The 23,451-nt window shown below is 37.4% G+C and overlaps 1 protein-coding gene across 2 annotated transcripts; it reads left to right on the forward strand.

Moving 5' to 3' along the window:
• The first annotated feature begins 79 nt into the window (after nucleotides 1-79).
• srr (serine racemase) lies at nucleotides 80-22,090 on the forward strand. 2 transcript variants are annotated; one of them, XM_039761093.1, is made up of 8 exons: nucleotides 80-246; nucleotides 5,540-5,788; nucleotides 9,999-10,181; nucleotides 10,615-10,796; nucleotides 11,970-12,100; nucleotides 14,920-15,068; nucleotides 19,335-19,424; nucleotides 21,447-22,090. In XM_039761093.1, exons 3-8 carry the CDS (start codon nucleotides 10,007-10,009, stop codon nucleotides 21,698-21,700), a joined length of 981 nt encoding a protein of 326 aa, XP_039617027.1. In that variant the 5' UTR covers nucleotides 80-246; nucleotides 5,540-5,788; nucleotides 9,999-10,006; the 3' UTR covers nucleotides 21,701-22,090. The 2 variants fall into 2 exon arrangements, with proteins under 2 accessions (XP_039617027.1, XP_039617026.1); XM_039761092.1 differs by lacking the exon at nucleotides 5,540-5,788.
• The last annotated feature ends 1,361 nt before the right edge of the window (nucleotides 22,091-23,451 follow it).

The following is a 23,451-nucleotide window of genomic DNA, read 5'->3' on the forward strand; positions in this document are numbered from 1 at the left end:
TGCTATAAACTAAATATTATCGATAATATTCACTGGAGGTGGTTGTGTTAAATTGACATAACAGGTGAATGCACTTCATGTGTTTATGGGTGATGGGTTGTGCTCCGTGTGGACTCGAGGCACTTTACAGTCACACCTACTCTCGCTGGAAAGGAGAAAAGTCGGATCAGCTTCACTCACAGTCTGCAGCCCTGAAGTTTGCCGAAGAGTTCAGTTTATTCCTGCTACCGACCCGTGAAACCTGAGGTATTTAATATCCGTGTGCAGATACAAAAACCGTCTCGTAACTTAACAGCGGGGCTTGTATGTGAAATGTAGACTTTAAAGGATCTGGAAAGTTGTAACATGTTTAATGTTTCCAGAGAGAAATTTGATATTCAACTTTAAAGACAATGTTAAACAATCTTATTAAACCAGTCTGATCTGGACCAAGAGTACAAACCCCGCACTGTTTGACAGAAACACGCGGCATTCAGTTCTATATATAGTATACAGAACTGTCTTTAAGAATTTTTAATAATGATGGTGTACGTTTCATTCATTCAACACAGAAACGTCATTAATAATAAATAACATTTTCAAATGTGCATTATCGAGTACTTCCAACGTCGTTTTTATTTAAATGCGTATATCATTTAAAATGTCTCACAAATACAATACATATAACCATTAACACTGCTTACAGCTGTGCATGTTTTATTACTTTGATATTGAACATAATACATACTTAATCCAATTCTTCATTACAGGAGACAATAGATTATCCTTACGCTATCAGACACTAGGCAAGAAACAGAGCTGGACAGAAACCTGGCATGCACACATTTATGTTTTGGAATTGCCAGTTAACCTATTAACTATTTAGTTAACTGCCAGCTAACCATTAGGAATGTGGGAAGAAACTCCACACCTACATGGAGAGCAGCTAGGCATTAGATTTGATCCCAGAATGCACGATCCATGAAGCAGTAGTGGCTAAGCAATGTTCCATTCACATTTTTTACATTTCATTTTATGTTAATCAAGTTCTGTGTTTGCTTAAATCTTACTTTTTTTACTGGTGAATTTCTACCACTGCATTGTTAAAATTATCCTGACCCAATGCATTGCAGTGTGGTTTGATAACCTGACTTGCCAGGATTGCACGCTCTTCCAAAGGATTGTCCACAATTCTTCTAAGATCATTGCGTCCAATCTTCATACTATCTACTTCACCTGAAGTGTGAGGAAAACTGAATCCGTCATCGGTGATGCCTACCATCCAGCATATCCACAGTTTTCACTTCTACCTTTTGTTTAGTGCTATCAGAGCCTCACCACATACGCCACTCAGTCCAAACTTTTCAGGGACAGCTTCTTCCCCCAGGGCATAAACTTATTGAACCCTTGTTTTCCTGATCTCATCTGCTGGTTAATGTGTAATTCTGCTGTGTGTTTCATGTGTGTACAGCCATCTGCATTTTTTTACTACAGTTAAACTGTATGATCTATATGTTTGTACAGTTCTGTTTTGCAGTACAGTATGTGCATTAGGCCTTTCTTCTGCTATTCCTATTTACTTTAGTTATTTATTTATACATTATCATCTCATTACCAGTATGTACTGCCCCGCAACACCCACTAGCAAATGTGGCACAGCAACTACACTATGCTCTCGCAGTGTATGTGACAATAAAGGTCTAATCTAAATCAAGATTAATCTAATCTATCTGGGTCACATCTGCAAATACAGTTCGAAAGTTTTTAACTAATTAGTTGTTAGTCTTAAAACAAATTTAATTGTGCTCATCCACTTATCAGAAGGCTTGCATAACTGTTATCAAAATGAAATGATTTCAACTTTGGGTCAGTGGTATCATGTTAGAATTTTTGGCATGTCAGCTGATGTCAGATAGTGGGATTAGAGACTCTGATTACATCTAGAGAATACTAGAAGTGTCTGGAGGCTCAGGTGAGTATCCTGCTTGACACAGGATTATCTATACTGTTTACATTTTTACAAATGTTCTCTTTTATATAACTTTAGAGACATACTATATACTGGAGAAATTAGTGTCAAGAGGCAGATCAAATCAACAATATAAGTAGTTGAGATGTGTCAGTTGATACAGCAGGGTATTGATGAGAGATTTTATTTTTCTACAATATGAATTTGCCCAATATATGGGAGCTTTCTTCATATTTGTGTCTTAACATTGGTAAATGTTTAATGTCTTTTTAATAAACTTAACTTCACTCTTGGCAATGTTATCTGAAAGCAGTATTTATTTGAATTGATGACATGAGAAATTAAGATCTGTAATGTTTTAATATTTCACACATCTCGCCTTCTGGATTCAAATCTTGCAGATTAATGTTATCTGTGTGGAGTATGCATGTTTTTCCTGTGTGTGTGGGTTTCCCTCCGGTACTCTGGTTTTGCTTTCACATCTCTAAGGATATGTTGGTTTAGTTAATTGGTGGTTTAAGAATGGGAATGTGGGTATATGAGTAGGTAGACCTTATGATGGCTTGGTCTGTCTTGCTCCCAGTGCTGCCAAGATAGGCTCCAGTACCCTGCAACCTAGAATTAGATTAAGTGCATTTGACAATGTTGCTTTCTGTGATTTTATATTTTTCTCCTCAATTTTGTTACGCTTCCATAATTATATTTTTAAAGAGTTATTTCTCAGATAATTTCTAAATATATGTAACAATATGTTTTTTGCACAAAACTCAATTGTATATTAGAAATATTTGTACAAATCAATGAATATGTGTTATTTCACCTCCCATCGACTTGTTTTGGTATTGACGGCTCTGGAGAAAACAGGACAGATATTAATTTCTTTGCCTTATCGTTTAACTCTCACACATGTTCGAGTATCTGTCTTTGGGTATCCTTCCATTGGGCCATGCTTGTTTCACTTCCCATTGGACGTAAAAGTACTTAATGGTTTCATTGGCGAAGTATGTGGATTGTAACACCCAGGGAAATAGGACAATCGACCTACTGTATGCAAACGTTAAAGACGCATACAGCACCAACCCGCTGCCTGTGCTTGGGAAAGCAGATTCTGCTTCTGCTTCAGCCTCACTACAAACCAAGAGTGTGGAAGCTACCTACAACCACACACTCATTCAGGAAGTGGTCCCCTGAGGCAGAGCAGGCCCTGAGAGACTGCTTTGGAACTATGGACTGGGATATCCTGCAGGGGTCACATAGTGAGAACATTAAGAAAGTTGTTGACTGCACTACTGACTACATCAACTTCTGTATGGACATTGTACTTCCAGTAAGAACAGTATGCTGCTATGCTAACAACAAGCCATGGATTACAAGTGATATCAAGGGCTTTTAAAGGCGGTGATCAGCATGAGCTCAAGCATGTGCAGAAGGAACTCTGAGTCCAGCTCAGGGAGGCGAAGGAGCAGTACAGGAGAAAGCTGGAGCAGAAGTTGCAGAATAACAGCATGAAGGAAGTGTGGGATGGAATGAAGATCGTCACTGGCTGCTGCTCGAAGCAGGGTGCCACCATTGAGAAAGACATGGAGAGAGCAAACCAGATAAACAACTTCTTCAACAGGTTTGACCAACCTAACCCTCTCTCACCTCGGAGTACTGCACCCTCCACCCATCCTTCTGTGATACAAGCATAGGAGAGAGTTTCCCCCAACCCACAATTACAGCAGTCCAGGTAAGCAGAGAGCTGAAGAGACTTTGTGCCAGCAAAGCAGCGGGTCCAGATGGAGTATCGCCACGACTGCTGAAGGCCTGTGCGTTGGAGCTGGGGAGTCCTCTACAGCGCATCTTCAACCTGAGCCCGGAACAGGGGAGAGTCCCAAGGCTTTGGAAAACATCTTGCATCACCCCAGTCCCAAAGGTATCACATCCTAGTGAGCTGAACGACTTCCGGCCTGTCGCTCTGACATCACATGTGATGAAAATCATGCTGCTGCTTCACAACCTGAGGCCACAGGTCCACCACACCCTCAACCCTCTGCAGTTCCCATACCAGGAGAAGGTGGGAGTGGAGGATGCCATCATCTATATGCTACACCGATCCCTCTCCTACTTAGACAGAGGCAGTGGTGCTGTAAGAATTATGTTTCTGGACTTCTCTAGCACCTTCAACACCATCCAACCTCTGCTGCTTAGGGTGCAGTTTGCAGACGACACTGCTATCGTGGGCTGCATCAGGAGTGGGCAGGAGGAGGAGTATAGGAAACTAATCAAGGACTTTGTTAAATGGTGTGACTCAAACCACCTACAACTTAACACCAGCAAAATCAAGGACTTGATGGTGGATTTTTAGGAGGCCCAGGCCCCTCATGGACCCTGTGATCATCAGAGGAGACTGTGTGCAGAGGGTGCAGACCTATAAATACCTGGGAGTGCAGCTGGATGATAAATTGGACTGGACTCCCAATACTGATGCTCTGTGTAAGAGAGGACAGAGCCGACTATACTTCCTTAGAAGGCTGGCGTCCTTCAACATCTGCCATAAGATGCTGCAGATGTTCTATCGGATGGTTGTGGCAAGCGCCCTCTTCTACGTGGTGGTGTGCTGGGGAGGCAGCATAAAGAAGAAGGACGTCTCACACCTGGACAAACTGGTGAGGAAGGCAGGCTCTATTGTAGGCACGGAGCTGGACAGTTTGACATCCATGTTCTGGAACCTTATTATAACAATTTCTTGTTTCTTTCTCGTTTTTACAGTCTACTTAAAGTTGATGGCCTAAAATAAGACCGGGATGAGGTTTAACCAATATACAAAGAACTTTGTGCAAGTATTAAATGATTAGTTTAGTATTTTTCAAGTTAGTTATTTCTTCACAAGCATAGTATATACTAATTTGACACATAAAATTGTGTTCTGGAGTGAAGTGTTTTTTTTTTATAAATTTAAAAAAAACTTTTTTTTTTTGTTGACAATGGGACTAATGTGTACACATGTCCATAAGTAAATGAAAAAGCCCCAAAACATATAGGGTAAGTCAATTTTTTGAGCCAAAAATGTTGTTGAGTGTTGGACTGCTTTTTGAGATTACACACATATTGAAAAACAAGGTAAAAAACCTAATAGCAGACCATTGTTGTGTCATTTAGCCATTTTAAAAGGAGGTTGGCTGTATGTTTCACTTCGCCAACTACCCCATTCATCTTCCTCTGCTTGGATTCACCTCAAAAAGTCATCACCAAGGTCCCGTTATTGACATTATTGAATGTTGATGTGCAGATGTAAATTAATATTTCTGTTCTGTAGACAACTAGACAATAATAAGTGAAAGTTGATACCTCAAATAGAAACTTTAGAAACTTGGATACGTATCCTCCATATAAGGACTTCTCTATTAATTATATATCTGTCTTATGTGTATTATTTTTTTAATGTTTTTATTCATTACTATTCGTACCTAGTTTTAATTTGTTTTTATTTGCTTTTAACTATTTCTTTAATATCTTGTAGAGCACTTTAACAACATATATTTCTATAGCACATTTTTATACACAGAATGTAGTTCAAAGGCACGTTTACAATTGCTTTCCTTTTTTCAGTATAAAGAAGTTTATGTCTTTATGTCATAAAGATTGCCTACTGTCACAAGATTGATAATGTGTGCTTCAATGAGAGAGAATTTGGAGCAGGCACGTAGTATGTAATCACAAGAACAAATAGATATCCATCCATCCATCTTCCTAACCTGCTTATCCAGGGCAGAGTTGCAGGGCAGCTGGAGCCTATCCCAGTAAGCATCGGGCGCAAGGCAGAACCATTCCCTGGATGGGGCGTCAGTTCATCGCTGGGTAAGCACACACACATTTGGTCCACTTTAGTAGCTCCAATTCGCTATTATATTATTTGAGCAGCCTCTGTCTGTTGTTACAGGCAATAGCAGAATATGACCACTGCAGAAGCCAAAGTATATAAGCAGAATATAGCTTGGTGCTTGGGGGCTTATGGGGTGTCATAACTCCACCCACGATGGAGGCAGTGAGCACACAAGTGATCAAGAAATGTATTCTTACCTCAAAAAAATAAGCTTCAAGAATTCGTGATAAAATATATTTCTTGTTTCCTTTTATGCCTTTTATGCCAAGGATGCCTTTTAAATGTGGAAGGCATGCTGTCTTAAATCAAAACTTTTGATGCTTCAAAGTGGATGTATTCTGAATGTTTTAAGGCTTTTGCATTTACCTATGAACCTGTTGACGCTTAAGCCATTTTATAAGCTGCAAGAACAGACAAGGTATATTTAAAGTTAATAAAAAATGGTTCACTTTCGAATGCAATTTTATGTGCCGGCATCAATACAAGTACATACCATGATTGATAACTTCAGTTTGAAAAATACTGAACTTATCGTTTAAGTGAGGTATGATTTTTGAAAATTCTTCCATCATTGTGATGTGGTCAGTCTCATGATGATCTGTATTCTTCATAGTTGACAACACCCAAAGATACCTAAACTCCTTTACTGGAGTGAGCCATGCCTCTTTTACCAAATTAGACCCATATACACTATACTTTGATTTAGAGGTGTTGATACTCACTACTGTTAGTTCAACTTGACTGAAAACTGTTCTAGTGTATACCATTGAGCAATTAGATAGAGTCAAGGGACAATATAATTTTCAAAAGGCAAAATGCAGCCTTTAGATATATATGAGACAGCTTAACTGATATACATCTGGTTATGCTGGAGAGTTAATATTCCTTGAGTTTAATTGTGGTTAATTCTATACTTCACATTAGTGCTAAAGCAGGTAATTTAAAGATATAATTGGGCACCAAAATGAGCAAAGAAAACCACATAAGGCAATTCTTGTTGGATATAAATAATTCTGAAATTGTTGTGTTACTGTTTAATTCAATAAGTGCCCTTCTAAAATCCATCTTTATTTCAGATCTATCTGTATTGATTTTCACTCAGTCATTTTCACATTTTGTATCTATTCAAGTGGTAATGGTAATTGTTTATTTTTATATTTCATTTTAATATACTCTCTGGAGTAGTGGCTCCTCATCTATTGCTCCCAGATATCCCAATAGTGGGGGGAAAGTCCTATGCACACTCACTAGTGCCACAGTTCAGGTCATCACCACAACACCGAGTGCAGTTATGTATTAATCAAAGGTAGAACTGGATTTGCATTATACATTGTGGTGTAGTTTATTTCTGTCTCAAATAAATATATTTAGCAAGTACTGTTCACAAGTAAAGTTAATATATTGTGTTCTCCACACAAAGCCTTGTATCTTCTCATTATTATAAATGTACTTTTACTTTTGGTACCTGAGTACTTTTGAAAGCAGGTAGTTTTTCTCTTTGACTCAAGTATTTTTAACTGAAATACTTCTTACTTCAGTTAAAATAAAAATTTGACAAAGTACTTCTATTTTTACTCAAGCATGTAATTTTTCAGTACTTTTTATAACTCTACCATCACTTTGAAAACCGTTTTTACTTTGGGCTCTGGAAATACTGTTTAGTCACACTAATCCTTTAAAAAAAGGCTTGTGTGCCATTGTACAACTGGTTCTATTGAGCTGTCAGGTGCATTCTTCTCAGATGAAGTTAATTTTATGAGTTAAAATGTCCACATGCCTTACTCTGTTAAGATCAGTAGTGTGACAAACACAAGTCACTAACTTAAACAACAAAGTAACATTTGGTAGGACCATATACAAGTCTCTAAACTCCAATTCCCTACCATATACAAATGATCTATTTCTCCAAATCAAGCAAATTGTCAAAAATCTTTACAGAGCATAGAGTGCCCTTGTATGTTCAAGGATGTTGTTATTATTAAACTGCATCTTTCTAATTTTTAAAGGGAGCAACTGTAGCTGATATTAGCTGATGATGTATTCTTGAAAATATTTGTGGAGGTGGTGTACAATTAAAAACTGTTAAAATGAAGGTTTTCTCTATATGACTGTTAGGAACTGTTAATCTAGTACTGAGTACAGTGGTCTGCAGTAATAACAATGTACAGTGCATCCGGAAAGTATTCACAGTGCATCACTTTTTCCACATTTTGTTATGTTACAGCCTCATTCCAAAATGGATTAAATTCTTTTTTTTTTCCTCAGAATTCTACACACAACATCCCATAATGACAACGTGAGGAAAGTTTGCTTGAGGTTTTTGCAAATTTATTAAAAATAAAAAAACCGAGAAAGCACATATACATAAGTATTCACAGCCTTTGCTCAATACTTTGTCGATGCACCTTTGGCAGCAATTACAGCCTCAAGTCTTTTTGAATATGATGCCACAAGCTTGGCACACCTATCCGTGGCCAGCTTCGCCCATTCCTCTTTGCAGCACCTCTCAAGCTCCATCAGGTTGGATGGGAAGCGTCAGTACACAGCCATTTTAAGATCTCTCCAGAGATGTTCAATCGGATTCAAGTCTGGGCTCTGGCTGGGCCAGTCAAGGACATTCACAGAGTTGTCCTGAAGAGATGGATAGATAGATAGATAGATACTTTATTAATCCCAAGGGGAAATTCACATAATCCAGCAGCAGTATACTGATACAAAGAAACAATATTAAATTAAATAGTAATAAAAATGAAAAGAAAAAAAAAAGCCACTCCTTTGATATCTTGGTTGTGTGTTTAGGGTCGTTGTCCTGCTGAAAGATGGACCGTCGTCCCAGTCTGAGGTCAAGAGCGCTCTGGAGCAAGTTTTCATCCAGGATGTCTCTGTACATTGCTGCAGTCATCTTTCCCTTTATCCTGACTAGTCTCTCAGTTCCTGCCGATAAAAAACATCCCCACAACATGATCTGCCACCACCATGCTTCACTGTAGGGATGGTATTGGCCTGGTGATGAGCAGTGCCTGGTTTCCTCCAAACATGACACCTGGCATTCACACCAAAGAGTTCAGTCTTTGTCTCATCAGACCAGAGAATTTTGTTTCTCATGGTCTGAGAGTCCTTCAGGTGTCTTTTGGCAAACTCCAGGCGGGCTGCCATGTGCCTTTTACTAAGGAGTGGCTTCCATCTGGCCACTCTACCATACAGGCCTGATTGGTGGATTACTGCAGAGATGGTTGTCCTGAAAGGTTCTCCTCTCTCCACAGAGGACCTCTGGAGCTCTGACAGAGTGACCATCAGGTTCTTGGTCACCTCCCTGACTAAGGCCCTTCTCCCCCATTTGCTCAGTTTAGATGGCCGGCCAGCTCTAGGAAGAGTCCTGGTGGTTTCGAACTTCTTCCACTTACGGATGATGGAGGTCACTGTGCTCATTGGGACCTTCAAAGCAGCAGAAATTTTCTGTATCCTTCCCCAGACTTGTGCCTCAAAACAATTTTGTCTTGGAGGTCTACAGATAATTCCTTTGACTTCATGCTTGGTTTGTGCTCTGACATGAACTGTCAACTGTGGGACCTTATATAGACAGGTGTGTGCCTTTCCAAATCATGTCCAATCAACTGAATTTACCACAGGTGGACTCCAATTAAGCTGCAGAAACATCTCAAGGATGATCAGGGGAAACAGGATGCACCTGAGCTCAATTTTGAGCTTCATGGCAAAGGCTGTGAATACTTATGTACATGTGCTTTCTCAATTTTTTTATTTTTAATAAATTTGCAAAAATCTCACGTAAAATTTTTTCATTTTGTCATTATGGGGGTGTTGTGTGTAGAATTCTGAGGAAAAAATGAATTTAATCCATTTTGGAATAAGGCTGTAACATAACAGTGTGGAAAAAGTGATGTGCTGTGAATACTTTCCGGATGCACTGTAACAATGTCAAGTTATTGCTTATTTGGATTATTAGTCAATACTTTATGATAATACATGCTGTTAATAGTGGTATATAAATTGTTCAGAGAGCAAAGAGGATTACAACAGTCCAAAAAATCTGGCACAAGAATGAATGACAGTAATTTTTTTGATCTTCGTATCTTCAGCAAACCACCAGGCAGTATGTCAGTGTATTTTTAGTGGAATTCTTGTATCTTTTGTTACCTGTGCTAACAAGATGTTCTGTATTTTTAGGTTCTAAAATGAATGAAGCAATTGAAAATCTTACACTGGAAATGATCAAAGATGCCAGGAAATTAATTAAAGAGAGTCCACTAGGAGTTATTAACACTCAACTGGTACCATGGACTCAAACCTCATTACATATGGACATATCCTGTAATCTTTACTTAAAGCTGGAAAACATGCAAAAGACAGGTGTAAATTTTTGCTTTTTTATTGTGCTTGCTTTAGAGAGTGCTGCTGTTTTAAATCTCCACTGTCATGGGTTCAAATTCCAGCCCAGAAACTGTATGGAGTTTACATGTTATGCCTATGTCCATGTTGGTTTTCTCTTCCTATTCTGGCTTCCTTCCACCTTTCAAAAACATTTACTTCGAGTTTACTGGTAACTCTACATCAACCATTTATGAGTGAGTGTAGTGCGTTAAGTGGGTGTGATCTGCAAGGTGAACCACCTATATTTTGAAAATGGATGAGTTTGTGAATACATAATAAGCATTTTAAACAGCAACAATATATTAATATCCTAATCTGATGTTTGAATAAACCTTAAATTAAAAACTACCTCACTGCTTTTGTATAAGGAAAATCTATGCCAAATTACATGTACAATTTTTATTCAATACAGGTTCTTTCAAGATAAGAGGAGTGACAAATCAGCTGGTTAAAAAAACAAAGGGTGAAAAATTTGTCACAATGTCCGCTGGAAATTATGGAAAATCATTTGCTTATGCTTTAAATCATCATGGGTTTCAAGGCAAAGTACTGATGCCAGATACTGCCCCTCCGACAAGATCAGCTATAATAACTGTAAGTGACGCATATCTATTGGTGAACACAATAACCCTGTGTTTTTTCACATGTTCTGAATTTCAGAGTTCTTTTTATTCCTTTCACTGAAGCATGTTTTCCTTCCTACTGGTATTTTACTCATATATGGATTTACAGTATTTTCACAAAATGTCATCCTTTTGTTACAAAAGAGAACTCATAGAATAAAACATGGAGCATTCATTTTTCACATCAGCAATAGTGTACAGAAAATAAAGAGAGTAGATAATTATGTGAACATCTGTCATCATTTTTATATAATAAATCACTGATGTCTATGTGTGCCTGGTCGCTTGGAGCAATCTCATTGGTCAGTTTGGCTTTGGTATTTGCATGAATACTACTGACTGGTGGTAGTCAAAAGAGAGAATGCAAGCAACGCACCTAAAATGAATGAGTCTGAGAAGCAGGCTTTACAGGAATGTAACTAAGAGAGCAAGTGCCAGCCAACACAAGTTGAGACACATGATGATACCAAAGAGAGGTGTAGGATGAACACTGAGGGTACACAACACAAAAATACATTTTTTTTAAATTTACCATATTACTTACCCCTGCGGTGGGCTGGCGCCCTACCCAGGGTTTGCTTCCTGCCTTGTGCCCTGTGTTGGCTGGGATTGGCTCCAGCAGACCCCGTGACCCTGTAATTAGGATATAGCGGGTTGGATACCGGATGGATGTATATTACTTACCTTTGACAGGTAATATAGCTAGTTCAGAGAAAAAGCAATTGAACCATAAAAATTTCATCTAATATATTTGTAATCTTTTTTTTTTTTTATCTTACTTTGTTTTCCTTTTTAATTTTTAAAAATATCTGTCACAGGCACAGAGAGAGAGTTTGAGGATCATGTAGCCTTGCCTATCTTTCATCCTCACTGTAATTAACTCACTTAAATGTCATTTCCACAGAGGCCAAGTTTCTGTTGACTTTTAATGACTTCCCTTCCTCAGTGTGGCTTTTACTAGATACTCGGGTATTTCCTCCAGCATTTAAAGGACATGCAGAATTGGGTAATTGGCAACTACAGTAACACTGTTGTTTCATACACAGTTTATTACCCACTACTTCTTTTATATAGTCACTTTTGACAATTGAATTTAGAATATTAATTGTTTTAAACTGAGGTACTTTTATTGATTACTTTTTAGAAATTTGGAATCGAAGTGGAACGTATGCCCAGTAGATTATTGATGTCTGGAGTAGAGCGATGCATAGCAGAGAGTAATATGACATTTCTGCATTCATTTGATGATTTAGATCTGATTGCTGGATATGGGAGGTACAGTACATTCAACTTCCAAAGTTTACTACACCTTGAAGATTATTCAGTATTTTACTATTGATTTTTTTAAAAAATATTCTACCCAGAAATAACCAAAGTAAACTGCAAACTGAAAAAAATTGATACAATTTTATAATCTAAAGTTCAATAAAGAAAAGCAATACCAATCTGCACTAATCCAGACTAATGTTTATTTAAAAAGCCCACAAACATTGTGGAGTGCTTTTGGTTGCCAAAAAAGATGTTCACTAATAGCAGTTGGTTGATTCCAACATTGACGCACTTTGTCATTATTTGCAATTTTTTTGACTGTTTACTCTTCTTAAATGTGTATCACAAGTAAAAACTAGAATTTTGCTTTTTTATCGCAGGACATAGATTTCTATAATAGTAATGCATTTTATTTATATAGCTCCTTTCCTACAGTCAAAGCATTGCAGACATTGGAATGGTCATTGTTGTATTTTTGCTGTGGTTTTTACATTTCACAGCTAAAGTCAGAGTAGGGATTGACATGCTTGGTCCTGGCATGTATTTTGTCTGCTGGTTTCCAGTCAGCTAAACGTATTTGAATTTCCTGCTCTTTGAAACATATTATGTGTGTAATTAAATCATTTGTATTGTTTGTATTTTCTATCTAGCACAAATACTGATTAAGATTGAAAAAGATCTTGTGCATGTAGGTAAAATGATCAGTTTGGTTGAGCCCTGTTTTTCAGTCACAAGGAACTAGTTTAACAAATGTCTAAGTTTGTTGAGAATGAACTTTCTTTAATTGCTAAAAGTCCTTGTATCTGTGATGTTTTGTCTTATAACTGAACATTAGCTTATTTCAGCCATATTTAAGAAATTAAGACTGATGGAAAGACTAAAATTGAAGTGGCTATTATCAAGTCAAGATAAAATAAACAAACATTCTTTTGTTAATGTGTATAATTTATTTTGCTCATCATTGAATTTTATTGAGAGTTGATCACATAAAATAGAGAAGTATAATTTTCAACCTTTCTTTCAGAGCTTTAGATTTGTACTTGGATGGAATGAACTTTAAGGTGACGACATTGTTGAAGCCAGGAATGGCCTCAAATCTTCTATTTCCTTTTGCTCTTGATCTAGTTCCCACTAGATTTTTTTATGGTCGGTAGCTTGTTCGGTCTTCTATACTTTAGATTTCCAACTGAAGGAAGCAATGCACTTAGATATTACATTAATGGATTGAACAATGAAAGCACATGTGGTAGTGTGGCAGATTTGTGGTTTTTTTAAAATTGCTTTTGTTTTTCAAACTGTTTTAAAAAAAATCACATACTTTCAATCATTCTGTATTATATTCGCCCCAAATGTACTAAACATTATTTATTTAATGTAAACTATTAATGATTATACTTTGGTTTCTTCCCACCTGTGGTTTAATAGAAATGACAGACTTCCATTGTAATAAGTACATAAGCCACTTGGGGGAAAGAGAGATAGGATGATTAGAAGAGGAAGATGAAAATAGAGAAGGCTCAAAGTACTTCACAGTTTGCATATTAACACACTCACTACTCTTACTGTAAATTGCACAGTCAGTCACTTATTAACCTGTAAGACTGCTTGATGTACAGTTTGAAACATCTTGATGTTTCATGCAATATTGTCCAGGACATTAATTTTTAAACAAGGTGTCAGTAGCAAAAACAAGATATAATTTAAAGTGTTAAAAATACAACAATATATACCAGCAAGCTGCTTACCTCTGATGAGAAATTATATAGTACTTCCAGAAAGTATTCAGACCCCTTCACTTTTTACTCTTTTTATACATTATGTTCTGCTGTAGCCTTATGCTAAAATCATTTAAAATTAATGTTTAGCCTTTATCAAGCAACACTGAATACCCCAGAATGACAAAGGAAAAACACTGAAATATCATCTTGACATTAAGTACTCAGACACTTTTACTGAGGCGGCACGGTGGCGCAGTGGGTAGCACTGCTGCCTCGCAGTTAGGAGACCTGGGTTCGCTTCCTGGGTCCTCCCAGTGTGGAGTTTGCATGTTCTCCCAGTGTCTGCGTGGGTTTCCTCCGTTTGCTCCAGTTTCCTCCCACAGTCCAAAGACATGCAGGTTGGGTGCATTGGCGATTCTAAATTGTCCCGAGTATGTGCTTGATGTGCGCTCTGCCCAGGGTTTGTTTCCTGCCTTGCGCCCTGTGTTGGCTGGGGTTGGATCCAGCAGACCCCCGTTACCCTGTAGGTAGGATATAGCGGGTTGGATGATGGATGGATGGATATTCATTACTTTTTGTATTTTGAGGATATTTGAAATTAAAACATCTAAGCACCATGACCGAGACAGAGACATGCTGTGCAATTTAAGATGGGTCTTGTTATACAGAACAATACTATGTAAAAAAAAAAGTAAGACTTCCTGGTGGAAACTCCTAGAATTAAGTGCAGATCATGCAGTAAAAGTTCCACACTTGAGATATACTAGCTCTGCGGACCAATTGCTGTGAGGCAACAGTGCTGCCAACTAAGCAGCATTGAGCGTTCCTGATTAACAAGAAATTAGATTTTTTTGCCTGCATGATTAAAACTTTGCTGTATAATTTTTTACCATGATTAAAATTTTCATAGAATGTATTTTTTATTGGAGATCTATTTTTTAGTGAGTGTAGATTGTCTTTATGACAGTTTTTCAGTGTCTGGGTTCTGGGAAACGTATATACCATTCCTGAAATAATTCAGCGGCCCTGCCTTTATTTAAAGCAATTCAATGCAGTGAATGATACCACTGTATTGATTAACTGATTTCTTATTTTGTCCCTTTGTAGTATTGGTCTAGAAATTCTGGATGTCATTCCTAGCCCAGATGTTATACTTGTGTGTTGTGGAGGTGGAGGACTACTTTCCGGTGTAGCTGCTGCTATAAAACTTTCAAATTGCAGCAACACAAGAGTGTATGGTGTGGAGCCAGAAGGAGGTATTTACATTTACTGATTTTCAATTAATGTAATGTTCAAATATATATTATTATAGGAGTTAATGAAAGGTATACATCTGCAAAAGTGTACAGGTCATTCCCTTGCTAAAAAATATAAAAAAGTATAATGACACTTTGTTTGGGCTGTATAGCTTAATAGGACATTAAACACCTAATACACTACTTTTTCTTCAGTGCATGAATAACCTTTACCATTTTACTTTATTAGTATTATTAATGTAAGTATTGTTTATTTGCCATTCACCGTTTTGGTATCTTTTTTATAGTTCAAGAACAGGATAGTTAACAGTCTCGCATAAGGTCACAGAGTAAATTAGAGATGTGATAGTAGTTTTGTGACTTTTCCATCATGGGTTTATATTACTCTTTTTACTTTATAAAAACCATGAATACATTCTGACATTGGAAATATTACTAGAACATAAAAGCACATTGATAAAAATGTGTACATATATATACATTCTACTAGTCAGTCACCTGTGCTATAGGTGAACATGCTGAGAGTGCTGTACAGTATATATATATATCATATACAGTAAACGCATTATGTCATGGCACCTGCTCAACTCAAGTCTGCAAAGTAGTGTTGGGTTTGGTGAAGTCAGTCGGAATATTACAGGCACACAAATCTATTCTGTTCAGGACATACAATACAGATTTTAAAAGGAAAACATTATTTAAGACCTCAGGAATCCTGTACAGTATTTTTTGTCCCTCTTTCTCCTTAAAAATTGTACAGGGTTATTAGTACTTGCACCACTAGACTCACAGACTGCTCAGATTACTACACCAGATACTCTGTCCACTGTTATGTGGAGTGTTTGGGTTCATTTTGGGTTCCACGATGATACAGTGAAGAAATAATTTATTATGAAACACCACATTTGCAAGGTCCATCATATTAAATTGAAGTAATCCAGTACAACACAACCTACAACTATTTTTTTAACTCTAGCTGAGTAGAGTGCTTGAATGCTGATTTTACAATTAATTAAGAATATGTTGTATGCCCAAATTGATATAATCAAAGAAAAAGAAAGCAAGCAAGAATCGTTGGCTGAAATCACATTTAGTTGTAGACTTTGTAAGATTCTGTGGGTACTTTGTGTGGTCCTGTCCTGACTGGACAACGATGGTCTTTGTGTGAAGTGAAAAAGAAAGCTTCAGCTCACAATTGAGCTGTGGACAGTCCTGTTCAAATGAGTGACATGTCATAGGAGTGACATAATGAAGGAGTGACAACCATCCAACCAACCATCCCCAAGTGGTAGGTGAGGCGACAACGATTTTTTTGGCGAGCGTTCTTTCAGTTGTGTGTGATAGGTGACTCGTTAGGTTACTCCAATGAAATGTCACTCCTTTAATACTGTATTTATGTCACTCCTTTGTTAAGTCACTCCTATGAATTGTCACTCCTTCGATACAGACCTGCTGTGGAGATTGTTGAGATACATAAAAACCATTTCCACAATTAAAATAACATTTAATATATGTTATAATTAAATCGACACATTTATGCCTATAGCAGTATGATTTATTTATTTATTTATTTTTTATTAATTTTATTACAATCCATACATAGCAATCAAGTTTTTACAAAAAAAAGAATTATGTTAAGAACAGATCGATCCCCACCCCTGAGAGAGAGAGCAAGCCAAACGGTATAAGATTTAAGGTTTGTAAACATACCTAAATTAATAAATTCTCTGTGCTTTATAAACTTATTTTAAAATATTACTGATTAGATCCTGCCATGTTTTGAAAAAAGTCTGTACGGATCCTCTAACTGAGTATTTGATTTTTCCAATTTCAAATAGTATAACACATCAGTTTCCCACTGACTTAAAGAGGAGAGTGATTGCATTCACTACAGTTGCGCAGAATCATTCTGTAAAGTGAATGCAATCACAAACTTTCTCCACTTTAAGCCCCTCTGGAAGAACCCCAAACACAGCTGTTAATGGGTTAGGAGGGATTGTGAGTCCAAGGCTGTCTGAGAGGTAATTAAAATTTTTGTCCAGAATAATGTTAATTTGGTGCAGGCCCAGAACATGTGACCCAGTGAGGCTGGGGCTTGGTTGCAACGTTCACAGGTTGGATCATGCCCTGGAAACATTTTGGAGAGTTTTAGTCGAGACAGATGTGCTCGATATATAATTTTGAGTTGTATAATTGTATGCTTTGCCATATGGAGCTCGAGTGAATTCTCTGCATTGCTACTTTCCACTCCTTTTCTGATATATTAATTGAGAGGTCTTTTCCCAGTGTCCTCTTGGATCTTTGAAAGGAAGGGATTGTAAAATGATTTTATATATTGTAGAGATGGAGTCTAATCCTTGAAATTGAGCAATATTTTTCCAGCGTGGATGAGGGTGCAAGATGAGGAAAATCTGGAAGGTTCTGTTTAACAAAGTTCCTGATTTGAAGATAGTGAAAGAAATGTGTAGCTGGAATGTTAAATTTGGAATGTAATTGTTCATAGGATGCAAAGGCGTTGTCTATATAAAGATCTCTAAGCAAGTTAATTCCAAATTTTTCCAGATATTAAAACTGCATATGTTTGTGAAGGTTGAAAGAGGTGGTTCTCTTGCAGGGTGCCACAGATAGAAGCTTCTCCGTCTTAAAATGCTTTCTACATTGGTTCCAGATTCTAAGTGAGTGGAGCACAATTGGGTTATTAGTGTATTGCCGATAACGTGTGTTTATTGGAGCACAGAGCAAGGAATACAAAGAAGTACTGCAGGATTTTACTTCTATTGCGGTCCATGCCTGTGTATGTTCTTCTATTTGTGTCCAGGTTCTTATGCCTGTATATTTGCCCCAGTAATAAAACTGGAAGTTAGGTAGAGCCATGCCGCCTTCTGCCTTTTGTCTTTGTAGGGTCGCTCTTTTGATGCGTGGATGTTTTGAATTCCAAATAAATGAGGTTATTGTTGAATCTAATTGCTTAAAGAATGATTTATTAATGTATATTGGGATGTTTTGAAATAAAAAGGAGCTTAGGAAGAATATTCATCTTAACAGTGTTAATTCTTCCAGCTAATGTGAGATGAAGGGTTGACCATCTATGCAAGTCTTGTTTAATTTTTTCCATGCAGACACGAAATTTTGTTGATAAGAGCTTTATGTTTACTTGTGATGTTTACCCGAGGTATTTAAACTGTTCTGCAATGATAAAAGGTAGGGTGTCTAATCTAATATTATATGCTTGAGAATTCACGGAAAGAGTACACTTTTATTCAGATTAATTCTGAGACCAGAGATCTTTTGAAATTCTGTGAGTGCTGCTAAGACTGCAGGCAGAGAATTTTCTGGGTCTGATATATACAGTACCATGTCATATGCATATAATGAGATTTTCTGTTCCAGTCCTTCTCTGCTAATCCCCTTTATCTGATCAGTATTTCGACAATGTATTGCCAGTGGTTCAATGGCGATGCAAACAGCAGCGGTGACAAGGGCATCCTTGTCTTGTGCCACGTTCTAGTTTAAAGTAGTCTGAGCAAATGTTATTGATGCAAACTGAAGCTTCTGGGTTAGTATACAGTAATTTAATCCATGCACAAATGTTCGGACCAAACCCAAACTTCTCCAATATAGTAAAAAGGTATTTCCATTCAATCATGTCGAATGCTTTTTCTGCATCCAATGATAATAATATTTCTGGGGTGTTTGATTTAGTTGGTGAGTATATTACATTAAACAGGCGTCGAAGATTTGAAGATAAGTGTCGGCCCCTAATAAATCCAGTTTGGTCTTATGATATTACCGAGGAGAGCACTTTCTCCATCCTTCTAGCTATGATTTTAGAGAGTATTTTAACGTCGTTATTCAGAAGTGAAATTGGTCTGTATGATGCACATTGTAATAAGTCCTTATTTTGTTTTGGAAAGACAGTGATTAGTGCTTGGCGAAAGGTTTGTGGAAGAATTGGTTATCTCTGGCTTCTGTAAATGTTGCTAATAGGAGGGGAGCTAGCTGTATAGCAGTATGATTTAACCCTTAAGTCAAATTAAAAGGAATAATAAATAATATGTAATATTGTAAAACATAAATGCATTAAAATATCGGGCAGCAGTAGTATACTATATATAGTGCTGTATATGCATAATAACACAAAACATTAGAATTAAAAGCACTACAACTGTAAATGCTCCAATATCCATAACAATGGTTTTCCTTGTAGATTAATCATATTATTATATCTACTCATGATATTTTTTCCTTTTTTTGTATGTTCATCAGCCTGTACCATGCATAAAAGTTTTATTGAGAAGAGGCCTGTTTCATTAAATGCAAAAAGCATTGCAGTTGGACTGGCACCACCTTTTGCAGGTAACATTACTGGGGAAGATTTGTGTCTGAGTATAACACTAAACATATTGCAAAATGTCAGCTACATAACAACATTGTACAGAATGAATGAATACATTAGTATTCATGTAATAACAGGCAAAAACCACAAAACTCACCATTATCCACCTTTCAAGCAGTCTACAAATCAATAAAGTTTTATAAGTAGTGTGCAATATGGTCTTTAAAGAAAACAAAAAGTTACCAGTATGCTGTATACGACATGAAAGCCTAATAAGTGTAAAGACTTTGCCAAGTAGGAAAATGAATAATTTAAGTATAAAAAGTGACAGAGTGCTGTGCTTTGTAGCAACATGCAGCAGGATTATTGTACACCATGCTTTGTTAATTTTCTTTTTTCATTTTTCTGTTTTTCTTTTATATTTGTCTACTTTTTCCTATTCTTTTCTGGGAGCTAATTTTGATTAAAATTGTGATGCAGGGATGTAAGCGAATGCAGAATGTTTATTATCTTTATTATTAGGATTTAATAATAATACATTTTATTTATACTGCACTTTATATAAACAATTTCAAAGTGCTACAGAGTAAAATAAAGTAAATAAAAAAATCTAAAAAAAAATACTTCAATAATACTTCTAAATGCAATAATCACATTTAACTTGCAGGAGTTAACACTAAAAATCTGTTGGCTCAATAATGCAATGAATTCTATTCAAGGTTTGAGATTCAGATTTTGCTTTTTTAAAATTAGTCAGCAAAAGGACTGAGGACTGGAGCAAGGAGTCTGTACATCTTTGACCAGAACGATGTCAGAAAGGTCCTTAAACAAACTACAATAAAAAAAGCCAGGACCCAGACAGCATAAGCGGACACCTGCTTCACTTCTGTGCAGAGCAACTCTCTCCAATATTTCACTTTTTGTCTGGGATGTCTTAGGATTACAGCAAGTGCCCAGTCTATGGAAATTGGCAAATGGTATTCCATTAGCAAAAATCTATCCACAAAAGCATTAAGTAACTTCAGATCGGTGGTATTTACTTTTCATATTATGAAATGCTCTGACAAGTTAATTAATAGAGAGCTGCTAAACAAAACCCTTGCCTATCTGCCTCTCCTACAAATCTGTATACAGAGCAACACAACTGATTTTACTGTATGAGCGCCTGGTGGCTGTTTATATATTTCTTGTCAGCTTTTAATAGAATCCAGCCCCACATTTTAGGTGACAAACTGACTGATCAGTTCTGTTTGGACCCTAACTGGGCGGGGTGGAGTCTGGACTTTGTAATTAATTGATCACAAAGTGTCAATAGCTATTGTCCGTCACCTCTTTTGTCTTATACACAAATGACTGCAGAGTTCACGCAAGGACAGATATACTGTATTCTAAAATCTACAGAAGATAAAAAGGCCTACCATGAAACTACTTTTGATGAGTCTGTTTAATGGTGTGATTATTCCTCTTTACAGCTAAATATCTCTAAGACAAAGGATATGGCTATTGACTTTAGGTCCTCCCATTCTCCTGCTCTCTCAACAATAGTGAAAGGGGAGACAGTGGAGCAGTACAAGTATCTCAGAATAATCACTGATGACAGGCTAAACTTTGATCTTAACACAAATTTGTAAGAAGGGGCAGATCTCACTTTTCTTTGTTGGGGAAACTCAATTGTTTTAAGGTGGATAAAGCAATGATACTTTATTGAATCTGTGGCTGCATTTGCTTGCATATACTGGGCTAGCAACCTCAGCATTAAGAATATAAATCATCTTAACAACATTGTCAGAATTAGCAGTACAATTATTGGTTTGCAGCAGACTTCTGTCACTGAACTATATCAAAAACAGGTTAGACAGAAGGCCAACTCAATTCTTTTAGACAGTAGCCATCCTCTACTTCCTAAATTTCAGCTGATGCTATCGGGCTGCAGATTCAGAGCAGTAGATTGAAGCAGTCTTTTATTTATTTATTGTGTGGTGTTAACAGAAATGTATTCCTGCTGTCGACTCTCCTTTTTTTCTTTCTTTTGTTTTTTGTAGGAACAATGACATTTGCAATTTGCCAGAGATATGTAGAAGACATCTTACTTGTCACAGATGAAGAAATTATGAGAGCTGTATCAATTCTCTATAATGCTGGACTTGTTGTAGAACCTTCTGGGGCAGCAGCATTTGCAGCACTGACAGAGAACAAGGTTCCAGATATCAGTGGGAAGACCATAGTAGTAATATTAAGTGGGGGTAATATCAGTAAGCAGGAACTGAGTACTTTCCCTGATTACACTGCCATCTAGCACCTAATACTAATAATTCATCTAGGTAAGAGAAATCTACAACCAAGCAGAATATGCAGCTCAAGGCTAATCTTTATATTATTACCAGAACAAATTAGAAATGTTCCAGTCTTTATAATCATGTTACATTATTTTTCTGTGAATCATCAGTAGGCAGAGTTAAAGTGCATTAAGTTAACTGGCGTGGTAACAAGTGTATAATAATAATCACTATGATTTGATTGTATTAAAAAAATCATGCAGTAAGTAGTGTGGTCACCAGGGGTTACACCAGCTCCCCAAACCTGATACAAGCAGATACCAGGCACACATCCAGCAACACACACCTTTTTACTTTGATGTGGGAACCATTTCCCACCAGTGCACAGTACAATAAAGCACACAACACTTCTTTTGTTCTTTCTCTCAGTCCATCTTCACTCCTCCTCCAGCAAGCAGCATTATCATCATCATCTTTCTCTGGCTCCTTGAATGAAGACCGGCAGCTCCTTTTATGCTGCACCTGGGAGTAGTCCAGGTGGCTCATTATCATTATCTGGATGTACTCCCAGGTGTGGTGGAAACCCAAAGTAGGGCTCTGCAGTTCCCCCTGGTGGCCCCCATGGAACCCAATAGGACTGTGCCAGACTCCATCTCCCATGGAGCCCTACAGGAATTCAAGGTGCTGTGGCAACACAGAGAGGCTGCCATCTTGCGCTCCGGGGCAGGCAGTCTCCTGTGCACATCTGCTCCCCCAGTCCTTCCAGTATATCAGCCTCTCAGCAGAGAAGCAGCCCCAGATTATCATGGCAACATTCCATTATTCTGCCATAATGCTTCTTTTTGCTGCAAGTTAGTGCATCTCTGTAAGCCTTTTAATGGTCAGAGAAATCCTGGATGTGCAGGAGGTCAGTTTTATGTGACATTGCTTTCCTGGCCTGTACTTCTGAATTGTACCATAGAGTGGAATGCTTAAAAATAACCCCCTAATGTTTTAATGGAGCTGTTGTATCTGGTATTGAATGAAGGGCCGAGTTATAATTGTCAACAAGACTATCTAGCATTGATGGAACAGGGGATCAGCAATGGATCCATCAAGGATAGAGGGCCAGATATTTCTAAGGTTTCTGAAAGAAATGACATTTACAATAAGAGTAGGGAGAGAGAAAGCAGTACATTTCACTGTCTATTTATGATCAGAGTCCCAAATCACTGCTATAAGTGTTGCCAACAGATAAGCCGGACATGCAGATCCGGTCCAATACATGACCACCAGAGTGGGTAGGAAAATCAACATGCTGCACCTAGTTAAAAAAGTCCAGCAGGGGCAGGAATTTATTTCCCACTTTACATGTAGGAATGTCAATATGGATTTTGAAATCGGCAAGAGTATGACGCTCTGGGAAAGGGAACTTGAGTAGGTTAATAATTCAGTCAGATCAGAAAGACCCATTAAATTCTACTCTGCTGGTCATTTAGATACAATTAATGGAGCAAACTGCATAGAGAAATGTGAAAAAGTTAAATGTCACATTACTGCTCTTTCAAAATGATAAGAAATGGAGAAAAAAAGACCTAAATAAGAACAGTTAAAAGGTACAGTGACTGACTGAGTACTGGTTAATATAAAAACAAACAGAACTGGGATTTTAAACCACTGAGGTCATTGATAATGTCTGTCCAGTTCGTGGATCCAGGATTTTTTAAACTAACAGAACACAAAGGGAATGTGTGGACTGCTGCTTCTCTGATGAGCTTAAATCAGCTCTTAG

This window comes from Polypterus senegalus, chromosome 8 (genome assembly GCF_016835505.1).
Source record: "Polypterus senegalus isolate Bchr_013 chromosome 8, ASM1683550v1, whole genome shotgun sequence".
Classification (NCBI taxonomy): Eukaryota; Metazoa; Chordata; class Cladistia; order Polypteriformes; family Polypteridae; genus Polypterus; species Polypterus senegalus.